At 32.8% G+C, this 13,334-nt stretch overlaps 1 protein-coding gene across 1 annotated transcript; it reads right to left on the bottom strand.

Annotated features, from left to right (window-relative positions):
• Positions 1 to 1,160: 1,160 nt before the first annotated feature.
• Positions 1,161 to 4,564, bottom strand: LOC139528670 (toll-like receptor 6). The gene has a single exon (XM_071324782.1). It carries the CDS (start codon positions 4,458 to 4,460, stop codon positions 3,030 to 3,032), a length of 1,431 nt encoding a protein of 476 aa, XP_071180883.1. The 5' UTR covers positions 4,461 to 4,564; the 3' UTR covers positions 1,161 to 3,029.
• Between the last annotated feature and the right edge of the window lie 8,770 nt (positions 4,565 to 13,334).

The following is a 13,334-nucleotide window of genomic DNA, read 5'->3' as shown; positions in this document are numbered from 1 at the left end:
ATTAAAATATTCAGAAACATCTTAATGAAGGAGAGTATAACAACGTGAAGTTATTTTGTTAGCTCTCATTATATAAGCATAATCATTGCCAAAAGATGATTTGTAAAAGCAATTTTGAAGAATCTTCTTGCTGGTCGGACGGATAGTAGTCTTTACTAAAAAAAAACTTTAGGAAAAAAGACAGAAGTAATTCTCATCGACCTTCACTTTTGAATTAAAACACCAGTTTACTCATTGATAATTTTTAAATTGTTGTCTAACATTAAGAGCTGTTTAACTACAATGACGTTAATTTGGTGGTTTTGTTTTTCCTACCTTTATACATTGGTCAACAGTTCTAAACACTTTTACAAGAAACAGATCAGACTTTTATATTTTACCTTAGGTTTTATTAAATCAAATATGAGATGACATTAGACTATTAGCGATAGAAATCATGAAATTACATCTGAGATTCAAACGATTTTGTACTTTATCAAAAATGGCGAATGATTTTTTATCAAATAATTCGACAGGTACCATCATGAAATGGCTTATTGTATTATATGATTGTAAATAATGATTATAGGTATACTTCATAATGCTTTGAGATTCAGGAATATGGCCATTATTATATTATAGTTCGTTTCTGTGTAAGTTACATTTTAACGTTGTGTCGTACGTTTGTTTTCTCTTATATTTGAGTGTGAATTCACATTATTATAAGACGTGTCACGGTACTTTTCTATCCCAAATTCATGTATTTGGTGTTGATGTTATATTTGTTATTCTCATCGGATTTTGTCTAATGCTTAGTTCGTTTTCTGTGTGTTACATTTTAATGTTGTGTCGTTGTTCTTCTCTTATATTTAATGTGTTTCCCTAAAATTTAGTGTGTTACCCAAATTTTTTCCACCATCGATTTACGAATTTTTAACATCGGTATACTTCTGTTGCCTCTATTTTGCATCAACTAGTTTTGCCAAGCAACTACTATGAGGCTTAATGTAAAATATAACAAAGCTAGAAAACTAAATATTTTTATTGTGTTATACATATTAGTTATAATAATGTGTATACAGCAGCCTCTATTTATCTCGGAAAATGTTAAATATATGCATATGTTACTCCAACATAAAACATTTTTCCATCAACAAATTTCAATATACTATCTACAACGCTTTTCAGAGTGCAATGAACAGTTATGTAACAATTGTCAGTCAACATACTTAGCTCATTCATTTACAAAACCCATACCAGACAGTAAAAGTCACCGGCATGACAATAAGGGAAATAATTAAAAAAAAAAACAGACGGCCGTATTTGTGGAAATATCTAGCTACAGGAGACTGCGTAACAGGGAAATATATCCCAAAGTATAAATAGCACATACTACTCTATAAAGCTACTGAATATTACTACTTCTTCATAACACAAAACATTACATTATTATTTAAGACAGAAAATAACATCTTCATATCTATATTATTAACGGAAAGCTTAATATAAAAATGTATGATAAAAGAGATGATTTTTCATTTCTAATTGTTAATTATCCATTTTTAAATGGTGACGTTCCTTTGTCACCATAGTACGGTGTTTATATATCTCAACTTGTACGATTCGCTGGTGAATGCAACAACATGTTAGATTTTAGCGAGATAAATTTATGTATTACTGAAAAATTATTACACCAGGGTTTTCGATATCAAAAACTAGTCAAAACATTAACTAAATTTTATCATCAGTACAAGGACATCATTCGTAAATATAACTCAACATGCAGACATCTTATACGTTATGGTATTTCACATCCAATCTTTTATGGTAATATTCTTTCAAAAACACAAAAATGTCAATATTCACCTCAGAAGCTAACACAAATTTTAATCAGACTTATTAAGAAGGGATATATTTAGGATGCTGTTGTCAGGTCATTAAAGATTGCATTTTTGGATTTAATATTGATTCACTTATTGGGTGTTTGCATCGGAATTAAACACTTTTATTTAAAACCAGTTGTTGTGATGACACGGGTTATGTTCTTCGCATATATTTCATGATGGTATAATACTAAACCCCTACCGGGAGGGATTGTGCCTGATATTCATATGATGAAGACATAATCTTTCAATCAGTTTAATTGAGGTCTGGAGCTTGCATGTCAGTAACTGCGAGTAGTCTGTTGTTATTTATGTATTAATGTCATTTTGTTTATTTTCTCTTTTTTTTTCATGTACCTCTTCTGACATCGGACTCGGTATTCTCTTAATCTGAATTTAATGTGCGTATTGTTGTGCGTTTTCTTTTCTGCATTGGCTAGAGGTATAGGGGAGTGTTGAGATCTCAAAAAAACATGTTTAACCCCGCCGCATTTTTGCGCTGTCCCAAGTCAGGACATTCTGGCCTTTGTTAGTCTTGTATGATTTTTTTTTTTAGTTTCTTGTGTAAAATACGGAGTTAAGTATGGCGTCCATTATCCCTGTACTAGTATAGATATTTGTTTAGGGACGAGCTTAAGGACGCATCCGGGTGTGGGAGTTTCTCGATGCATTGAAGACCTATTGGTGACCTTCTGCTGTTGTCTGTTCTATGGTAGGAATGTTGTCTTTTTGACACATTCCCCATTTACATTCTCAATTATATTTTTATACACTATTCCACCATGAACTTTTCAGCAATCCTAATTTCCCTATGCATCATACATAATTATACCGTACTCTTTTTTGAAAAGTTTAAACACTGCAATGCCCATATGTGTTATATACTCACCGCTTTATAGGATTACTTAAAAAAAAACACATACAAGATTTAAAATTCAATGAATCATGAGGTTGTGGCTAACAATTGAAAAGCTTGTTGAAAGATTTGTGATAACATGAACACATGCTTAATGAGATAACTCTTACAAAAAAGTCAGGAAAGGATGATGAATTTTAAAAACGTAATTGCTGTCGATATCACATCATATCTCACCCATTTTTTTCATAAGAACAGTTTGTATTTAAGGGTCACTTAAACACTGGTGGAAATACTTATCAGTGACAATATTATTTTATTGCCCTCCGAACTTTCTTCCAAAACTCCTCCTCTTCTGTCAAACCACCTGACCATCGTATATATGTTGATATTGTTAAAAGTGTATGTAAAGACTTCGGCATATGATCAGGTGATACGGTCTCTAACATTATAATCAAAAGTGAGTCTGCACGCTTTAAAAACTTTTTATGGGCAAGTCGCATTTCAAACAGACACCAATCACTCTGTATCATTGCTCGTGACAGAATAAGTATAACTTTTCTACTTCGGGCAATTCCGTTTGCGATATTGTCAATAATTAATTTTCCTCCGTCAAAATCGCGATGATGAATACACAGTTTACGGTCGTTTATTTCGACCATTTTGACAAACTTTTCCTTCACCCACTCTTGGTCTTCTTCGCAATAAACGACAAATCCCGAATATAAGATATTTGACACATCATCCATGCCTTCGTGACCTTTTCTTCGCACATGGCAGAGATATATTGCATGACGTATGTGCCATCGACCTTTATATACCAAACTTACAAGCATGACAACAAAAATACCAATTGTTGATAACACTGTAAATGCTATAAGAAGTTCGTTAATGCTTTCACATTTTCTGTCTGAAGGAAAGTAGCTTTTTAACAATGAACCATGTAACTCGATAGGTGTGCTACATATATAATCCTCAGGGTATTGCTTAAATTTTTCTGACTTTTCTTCTATCCACTTCCTTAGCCAAAGTAGTTTACACGTGCATGAAAAAGGATTATTAGCTAGATATATACTTTTCAGATTTCTTCTCAAGTCCGGTGGAAATAACGATTCTTTGAATACTGTGATGTAGTTCATATCAAGTCTCAGTACTTCGATGGATGATACATTCTGGAACGCTATGTTACCTTTCCACGTCTTAATATGATTTTGTGACAAGTCAAGATATCTTAATTTCGGAAGTCTGAAAATCAAATTCTTCGGTATTGTTGTCAATGCACAATGTCTTATAGTCAAATTTAGCAGATTTTTCAAAGGAATAAGCATTCTGAACAACACATCATTAGTCACATTAAACTTGTTCTCACTTAAATCCAAAACTTCTAATTGTGGTAAATGGTTAAAAATTTCATCTGGATTGAATTTGAATCGTTCTGCAATTACAGAAGTAAATGGAAAATGGTTTGCTGAAAAGTTTAAGGTTTGTATAGTATCACTTCTGAATGCCAAGCTCTCAATTTCATATAAGCGTCCGCCAGTATTAATGATCATCAACGTCCTCAATGAAGTCAAGTTATAAAACGTATTACTGAGAATGCGCTTCACAGGATTCCTACCTATTTTGAGAGTATGTAGATTGTCAAGGCAGGTGAAACGGTTTTCAAAATATATGATGAAATTAGATTTGATTTGTAAAATTTCAAGATTCGGAAAAAAACAATCATTTGGTGTCCCGAACATATTCGCTTTTAATTCGATGTAGTTGTAATCTAAATAAAGTGTTTTCAGCTTACGAGCATGATCAGTGATAAATGTCTGTATACTGTTGAACTTCACACTTAAATGTTCTAATTCTGGAAGATGGCGACTAAGTGATGTTAAATTCAATATTGTGAATGTATTGCCTTCAGATATCAAGGTTTTTATTTTGAATTGCGGTACCGATAAGGCCTGATATATAGTTGACAGATCTTTCTCCCAGTAAAAAGAATTGAGTATAACAGTATGAAGATATGTGGACCGTATTCCCCTTAGTGTGTCAGCTACTTGGTATATTGTAAGGTTTTTGTTTCCGCTCAGATCTATTTTTTCCAAGAAAGGCAGTTTCGAAAGAGCATCTTTTGATATAGTTTGAACACGGTTGTTACGTAAAACAAGTACAGTTAACTTTAACATTGTTAGATTTGACATTGTATTTTGATTAATGACGGGAAGATAATTTCCAGAAAATATTAGCACTTTAGTGTCATCTGGTAGTTTTGGTATATATTGCAGCTCTCTGTGGCATGTAACAATAGCTCTGTTGCATTTACACGGCTGGGGACAACCTTCCACAACGACACTATGAATCAACAATAACAGTACCATTCCACAAATGGTAGTCGACATACCGGTATATTTGTCCTTCTCAAAAACTGTATCTGAAAAAAAAAATGTATTTTGATTGCATTATGTTTAACAGTCTGCCGATATTATTTCGACTTGAAAAATTTACAAACAAAGCATTTTCAGTAGTAGCAGAAGAAGTTACAATAACTATCGGACTCTGAACTCTAACCTACCATACGTAAAGATAATATATTGGGGCCATATTGGAATAGTATTGACGCTACATAAAATAACCATCTTAGAATAGTATCGTTATGATTATTTGTAACTATAAAATGGGTAGATCGGACGATTTATTTTTCTGAACTTCACAGCATCCTTCTGTTAACAACTATAAACATATTGTTTGCTTCTGAAAATAGAATGCGTTTAATAGTCAACATCTTGGAACAATTTTTTTCTAAGGGGACGACCATTTGATATTCCGGGGTCGGGGGCGGCATGCAGGAGCATTTGTTTTGAATCGGTTATTAATTTTTGTAAACTAAATGTATGAGGACAGATTATCTCTTTTCTGCACTATTGAAGCAAGATTTTCCATTTTCATTAAAGCAAGAGACTGATTATTCATTTTCACAACTATATATATTTGTAGTATTTGAAAACATACAATTTTTAAATTATTTGTTTATTATAGATAATACATGTACCATTTAAATAGAATTAATCATCATCTTCTGCAGAAATTAATCGTATATATTTTCAACTGCATATACATTTATTGCATACATACTCAGTATAAGAGTTTTATTGCAACTAGCCTTATTTAAAAGTTTTGGTAAATATGTTTTGCCGAGCGGAGCGAGGCAAACATTTTTTTAGAAGGGTTTTGGAGCCGCTGAAGGCCCAAGAAGCTATAGAACAGATGATGCAAAATCATGCTTTCTGGGTGTTCCCCCAGACCTTTCTAAATCTGATAATGCAAGTTCTGCTTTAATAATTTTTTGACAATAGTTTGGTCTCAAAGTAAAATGTTTAGAATCAGTGTAAGACTAAAGTTTCTATGGACAACATCGAAAGACCAATATGCATAATAAAGCAAAACTGTTATTCACATAGTTAAGTCTGAGGCTGCTGGGTTTTTTTAAACTCATGATCAAGTTAATAGTAAAATTAATATATTACAAAAGGAATGCAGCACTAACAGAATACAGAAGGGCAATCAAGGAACAAAAGACAAATCAATAAGAAACATTGATCCCGAAAAAGTCTGAGGGAGAAAATAACTTGTTCCTTGCAAGGCACTCGCCGCGAACACAATTTGATATAGAGACGAGCGTTTGGTTTTGAAATTTCCTACATCAGGCATTTGTTTCAATGTAGTTACTGTCCTGTTCAATAAAAGTAAGGTGAGTGTTTCTGAGACTCTATACCTCAAGTTAAATGAAACCAATTTCAGACGTTTCAAGTATATTTAAATAATATTTATACTTTTGTTATTAAAAGATTCGAAAAGTGTTAACGATATTTTTTCGTGGAAAAAAATGAATTTATGAAGAATATGGTGCCATCTCATACTTTCGTTTAAACCTGCTGAATTTTTTTATTTTTTTTTTATTTTATGTTGTTTGGTTTTTCTTATGCTTGTTTCAGGTTGTTCTTTCGAATGTTTTGTTGTTGTCGTGTGTTTGCTGGGTTTTTTTCTTTTTTTTAGAAGGGGGATGTTTTGTCTTGAAGTATGGTTTAAAAGTTCATAAAGTTTAAGAAAAAAAGTTTGATCCTAGAGGGAACCACACGAGACTCATTGTTCAAATAGATATTCCAAAAGATCTATGAAATTTCACCGAAGCAGATCGATTAAACGATACATTTTTTGATTGTAGGTTCCCAAATTAAATCAAGTGAACAAATTTCCAATGGGAGTATTCTTGTCAATATGAAAATAAAAAGATATGGAATGGCTGACAATATAAGAACTCGCCACTAGAGACAAACTGACGTAGAAAGCTAGTAACTACAGGTCACATTACAGCCTTCAACGTTAATGAGCAAACCCAATACCACATAACAAGCTATAAAAGGTATAAAAAAAAACATTTCAAACTTGAAAACTAGTGGATTATATATTTACAAAAAAATAACCGAAAGAAAAAAAAATATAATATACAGCAAAGAAAAAGAATACAAAAAACAAGCGATACTCCATTCTAATAAGATGGACAGATAAATCCGATGGCGAAAGAAGTGTTTGGCTTGGGTGGAAACTTTAAAAAAAAATATACTCAATTAATGATACATATCTGTAGACAGTTCCAATGATTGAATACTTTACGTTAAAAAGCAAAGAAGTAGAATTGAAGGAATATTTAAATAAGACGATGGGGTACATATGCGAGTCTCAAGGAGACAGAAGACACATAGAAGGGTCAAAGTTAAGTTGAAAAGAAATATATATATATATACATATATGCTAAATCGTTTTTAAAACCTTTTCTCAAGCATTTACAATTTGGAGGCTAACTTGACTTTTCGCATATTGATCCTCATGACCAGTAGAACGTTATGACTGACTGAGGTTGATTTTCTTTATAAAAAATAATTTAAAAAAATACATAGGAAAAAATGCAATACGATCTCTAGTACATGTAGCTATGAACACGAAGAAAACAAATGTTTTCAGTTTCAAAAGGTTAAATAAAAATCTAAACATAATACGTGAACAACAATATCCTCTCACCTTTTAAAATATATTAGAGATGCATCAATACGGAAAATAGTCTTGTTGAACCTAAACGTTTGTGTTTATGCCCCACCTACGATAGTAGAGGAGCATTATGTTTTCTGGTCTGTCCGTCCGTCCGTTCGTTCGTCCGTCTGTGCGTCCGTCCGTCCGTTCGTCCCTCTTCAGGTTAAAGTTTTTGGTCAAGATAGTTTTTGATGAAGCTGAAGTCCAACCAACTTAACACCTAGTACACATGTTACTTATGATATGATCTTTATAATTATAAAGCCAAATTAGACTTTTGACCCCGAATTGGTCCATTGAACATAGAAAATGAAAGTGTGAGTTTCAGGTTAAAGTTTTGGGTCAAGGTAGTTTTTGATGAAGTTGAAGTCCAATCAACTTGAAACTTAATACACATGTTCTCTATTGTATAATCTTTCTAATTTTAATGCCAAATTAGATTTGTTACCCAATTTTACGGTCCATTGAACATGGAAAATGATAGTGCGAGTGGGGCATCCGTGTATTTTGGACACATTCTTGTAATTTATATCTACCTCCGCGTTATTTAGTTATCACCCCTTTCGCTCGTTTGTATAGTATCCAGGGTTTTTTTTTTTTTGGAGGGGAGGGAGGATTAGGAATGCAACAGTATTTGTACAGCACTGTGTGTCCTACAGAATTACGACATACATAAAATTAGTTTTATAAAATATAATTTGATTAATAACATAAAACGACAAACAAGTTTAAAATCAAATTTACACTCACTTTTGCTGAGTCCAGTTGCTATGTGAATTAACAGGAAGAGCTATAAATAAACCACAAAACGCCCTAGTACATAGTTGAACAAGGAAGATCTATGGTTTTTAATTGTTAACAAAATACAATGTTAATAGGGAAACAGTTATTTTTATAATTATTTGTGAATAACACGCCGTGAGAACGAACATGCCTTATACTTTGTTGGGTGGTTTTATTCATGTATAACGTTGGTTATCCCGTTTGAATGGTTTCACACTAGTCATGTTTAGAGGCTCTTTGTAGCGTGCTGTTCGGTGTGATCCAAGGCTCTATGTTGAAGACCACCGTATTTTGATGACCTTTGATAGTTTACTTTTACAAACTGTGACTTGGATGGTGAGTTGTCTCATTGGCCCATACCACATATTCTTCTATCTATATATGAACGAGAACTTTGAACTTGCCCAAACAAGTTCATTTCATTTCATTTTGCTTTGGTACATATTCAACCAGTCTTTGTTTCAAACATGAGACGGACATGATTCTTTAAGTTGGCGTAGAGTTTGAAATTATTGTATACCAGTGAATAAGGATCTAATATTAATAAGAGATATTCAAATGTAAAAAAACCGATATAATATTACATCTTTTATTTAGTTGTTTGAAAATATCTATATATAATAGTAACTTGTCCAGATAAATATTTAAGTATGAATATTGTTTTCTTTCCGTTTAATTCAAGGAAAACATGATAATAAATTATATTTCGCCAGTTTAAAATTGAATATATTAGGGATGGAACAATGGCCAGGCGGGGAGGTTTCAGTCAGACTGAATAAAGATATAATAAATGATAACATATTTTTTTATAACAAATAATCCGTATCAAAAAATGATCACACTTACTGAATTCAATGAACAAATCAAAGTTTGGTGTCTTTTCATTGCAACAAAATAAGGGCCAAAACATACACAATTAATTCTGCTTCGTGTATAATCTAGACATAGATAATATTATGGATGAGAATCAAATTTGTAAATGTTATAGTCATGGAACTACAAATACAACACAATCGTCGATAAGGAGCCATGATTTTGAACAAGCATATATGTGATATAACTTTCAAAATATTTTTTTGTGGGAAATTTCAGTCGACAAAAAAAGGATGATGATGTTGGATGGCTGCCTAACGTCCAGCGGCAAGTTAATATGCACATTCAGGACGAGAATATGTTAATGTATTATCAATATAAACCTTTCTTTGTACATGTGCTAGACCGACACGCTAAGCCTTATTTTAACGTACTAGTTCACAAGGTAACAGTTGCAAAGAAAACAAGTTACCTCACAGACACATGATTCCGCCTCCGAGCCAACACCTTCATGCCGCGTGCTTAGCGGAAAGTCAGCAAATATTATAATGTGTAAAGTCATTGGTTTTAGCCGCCTGGAGTGCAAACCCATGACCTCCCACACTCGAGGCGAACACGCTACCATGAGATCAACGATGCGGTCCACATAAAAGGAAGGACAGTATTTGAACTAAAAGCTACATCGGTGATGTAGATGTTGTAGTCCCTTAACTGGGTTTGAGATTTATTTGGTTAATTAATATAAGTTGTCCATTCTTGGATCGCCAATATTGGTTATGATCACTACTGAAAGGAAGATATTTAATAGTGCATAAACTGTACATAAAATTTATTTCTTTATTTTGTTTTTTTAACTTTGTATAAGTTGCATGGCTGTTAAATAAAGATGACAAATGCACACAAAACTATTAAACAAAAAATTGTGTTGGTCACAAAATAAGTTAAACAATTCTGAGCAACGTCAAGGTTTTTAGTTGACAGTTTGTTTAACAGAAAATATGTAAATGTGCTCGTGTCAAACTCGGAACACATTGTAATCTTACTCATAAAATGGTGCAAAGAAAGATAACTGAATAATATATTTATGTGTTTAAAATTTGGACGGACACAAGTTGTTTGTATTTATATGGTACTCATGTAACAAGTTAAATTGCAACACCCAGAACTATATCAGATTAAGACAGTTATGTAAATACGCTATCTTACGTTTTGTCTTTCAACGTACTAGGCTAACTTGATTATGGGAATATTCTGCTGAACGGTATCAACAAGACTACATTGAACAGATTACAAAAAGTACAAAATACAGCAGCTCGTCTTATCACCAGGACAAGAAAACATGAACATATAACACCGATACTTGCTGATTTACATTGGTTACCCGTCCAATATAGACCACAATACAAAATACTGACTTATGTGTACTGCGCTTTGAATGACATTGGCCCTGCTTACATCCGGGAACTAGTCAATCTACACGTGCCAAACCGATCTTTGCGTTCAAGTTCCACAAAACTACTCACCATTCCAAAAGTGAGAACGAAGACGTACGGTGAAAGACAATTTGATTGGGTAGCGGCATCTCTATGGAACAATCTCCCGAACAGTTTAAGACAATGCAAGTCCCTAGAGTGTTTTAAAATACAGTTAAAAACTCATTTTTATCGTATTGCTTTTAATTAGATTGAATTCTTTTCTCTTTTACGGGCATTTTTTACTCTTTGTATTGAGTTTTTGCTTGTTCTGCATGCTTTTATCCTATATTGTTATTTTTTTATTCTTTGTTTTAACATGTATTTCGTATTGACCTTTTATTTCATAGTAGGCATTTTTTATTTCAGCATTTGAATCTGACACGATGTATTTTTTATGTTTTATGTTATTGTCATTGATATGTTTTAATTACCATGTGTATGTACAGCGCCTTAGAGTAATTTTTATTTTTTATATAGGGCGCTTTATAAATTTTCATTATTATTATTTATTACTAACTGGTTTGACTTTAAATTAATGACAGATTGTAATAATCTATAGAAAAATTACAACGATATTTTTAACTTTACGACATTGCACTAAAATCTTGCAATCTTGGCATCAGTCGTCACTAGATAAAGTCCAAAACAAAACTTAAGGACACATATGAAGACAACAACAATGTACTGGTGTATGCTATAGATTCTGCATCTTCACTTGCGTTTTACAGTTTATATATATTTTACATCTGTAAATGTAAGGCATTCAAGATTATTCATCCCTCTACAAGAAAACAGATTATTAAGTGATTATAAATGACAAAGACGAAAACAATATAATAACACCACGACTTCTAAAAAATTGGTTCGAGAGTTTTAAAAACCGTATAGTCTAGGACTACGGCCCCGCATCCAAACAATTTGACACACTAAGAACTAACACAAGCTAAACAAACTTACAAGATTTGACAAAGGCAAAATTATCCTGGAATATACTCTTCCAATCTAATTGATCCCTCATTGCTCCCGTTTTCTGATATGTCGCGTGGCACGACATATCAGAAAACGGGAGCGATGAGAGATCGGTTTTTAATAAGATTGATACTCTTCCTGTACACATTGTTTTTATAAAGTGGAATAATAAATGATTTTATTTCAAAACACCCATCTTACTTCAAGTTATCAGCGTCTATGTTTTTTTTATAAAAACTAAAAGACAAGCATAGACAAAATCCTTTTATTTATTTCATATACAATACAGGAATATACGTACAAATGTAGCTAGTGTCGCACGCAATACATGTCACAAATAAACTTATAAATATACCACATCTTCTTATATCTAATAATGATATAAAAAATAAATTATAATTCAGTTTAAAACTTTACATATCATAACATTAACTGCACTGAAACTGATTTAGAATTCCTTTTATGTCATAGTCTGTTGTATATATATTAAATCCGTTTTGGCTAATACATTTGTGAGAAAGAAAAACATTTTACATACAATGTAAGAAACATAAATATGACGTACATAAAAAAAAATCGTTTTTTTTTTGATAAATATGAATTAACATAAATATAAAAAAAACATGCATGTTTGTAAAACTGTTTAATCTGTAAATAACGATTGGGAAAATATTAACGCAAGCACCATTTTTCGTAACAAATTGAGTAAATTAAAAAAATCTAAACGTCTCCTTCTACGACCATCAAGTAACTCAAATCCCATGTCCTGCAATCTTTTGAACCACCTCTTTGCTACAATCTCCCGATTTTTATGTCGTATCATAACCTGAAATAGAACAAAACGAAGAACCAGGGTCTGGTCCTAAACAAATATCTCCCGTCGGTTTTTTTTTCTACCTATTACGGTTACGGTGTTGGAACGATAACAAGGTGTTTTGGATTCAGAGGGATTACTCCGAACCGACAAAACTTTTCGACTCACAGGGTGAGTGCCGTATAGGTATTCATGACACGGATGCAAAGTGTGAACATGAAAGCGACACGTCTCATGGTTAAGATTGCTAACTTCGTCAAAGTTTTGTGGAAAAAGAATAATAATGATAAACAGAAGAAATACAGTAAGGTCTTTCCCTTTTGAAAAAGATAAAATTGAGAATGGAAATGGGGAATGTGCCAAAGAGACAACAACCCGACCATAGAAAAAAAACAACAGCAGAAGGTCACCAACAGGTCTTCAATGTAGCGAGAAATTCCCGCACCCGGAGGCGTCCTTCAACTGGCCCCTACACAAATATATACTAGTTCAGTGATAATGAACGCCATACTAATTTCCAAATTGTACACAAGAAACTAAAATTAAAATAATACAAGACTAACAAAGGCCAGAGGCTCCTGACTTGGGACAGGCGCAAAAATGCGGCGGGGTTAAACATGTTTGTGAGATCTCAACCCTCCCCCTATACCTCTAGCCAATGTAGAAAAGTAAACGCATAACAATAC

The sequence above is a fragment of the Mytilus edulis genome, chromosome 6 (genome assembly GCF_963676685.1).
Source record: "Mytilus edulis chromosome 6, xbMytEdul2.2, whole genome shotgun sequence".
In the NCBI taxonomy this organism is placed as follows: Eukaryota; Metazoa; Mollusca; class Bivalvia; order Mytilida; family Mytilidae; genus Mytilus; species Mytilus edulis.
The sequence above is the reverse complement of the archived record's forward strand: the minus strand, read 5'-3'. Positions and strand labels throughout refer to the sequence as shown.

Excerpts from the sequence above, each read along its gene's own strand:
- LOC139528670 (XM_071324782.1), bottom strand. The coding sequence starts at position 4,460 with ATGTTCGGGACACCAAATGATTGTTTTTTTCCGAATCTTGAAATTTTA.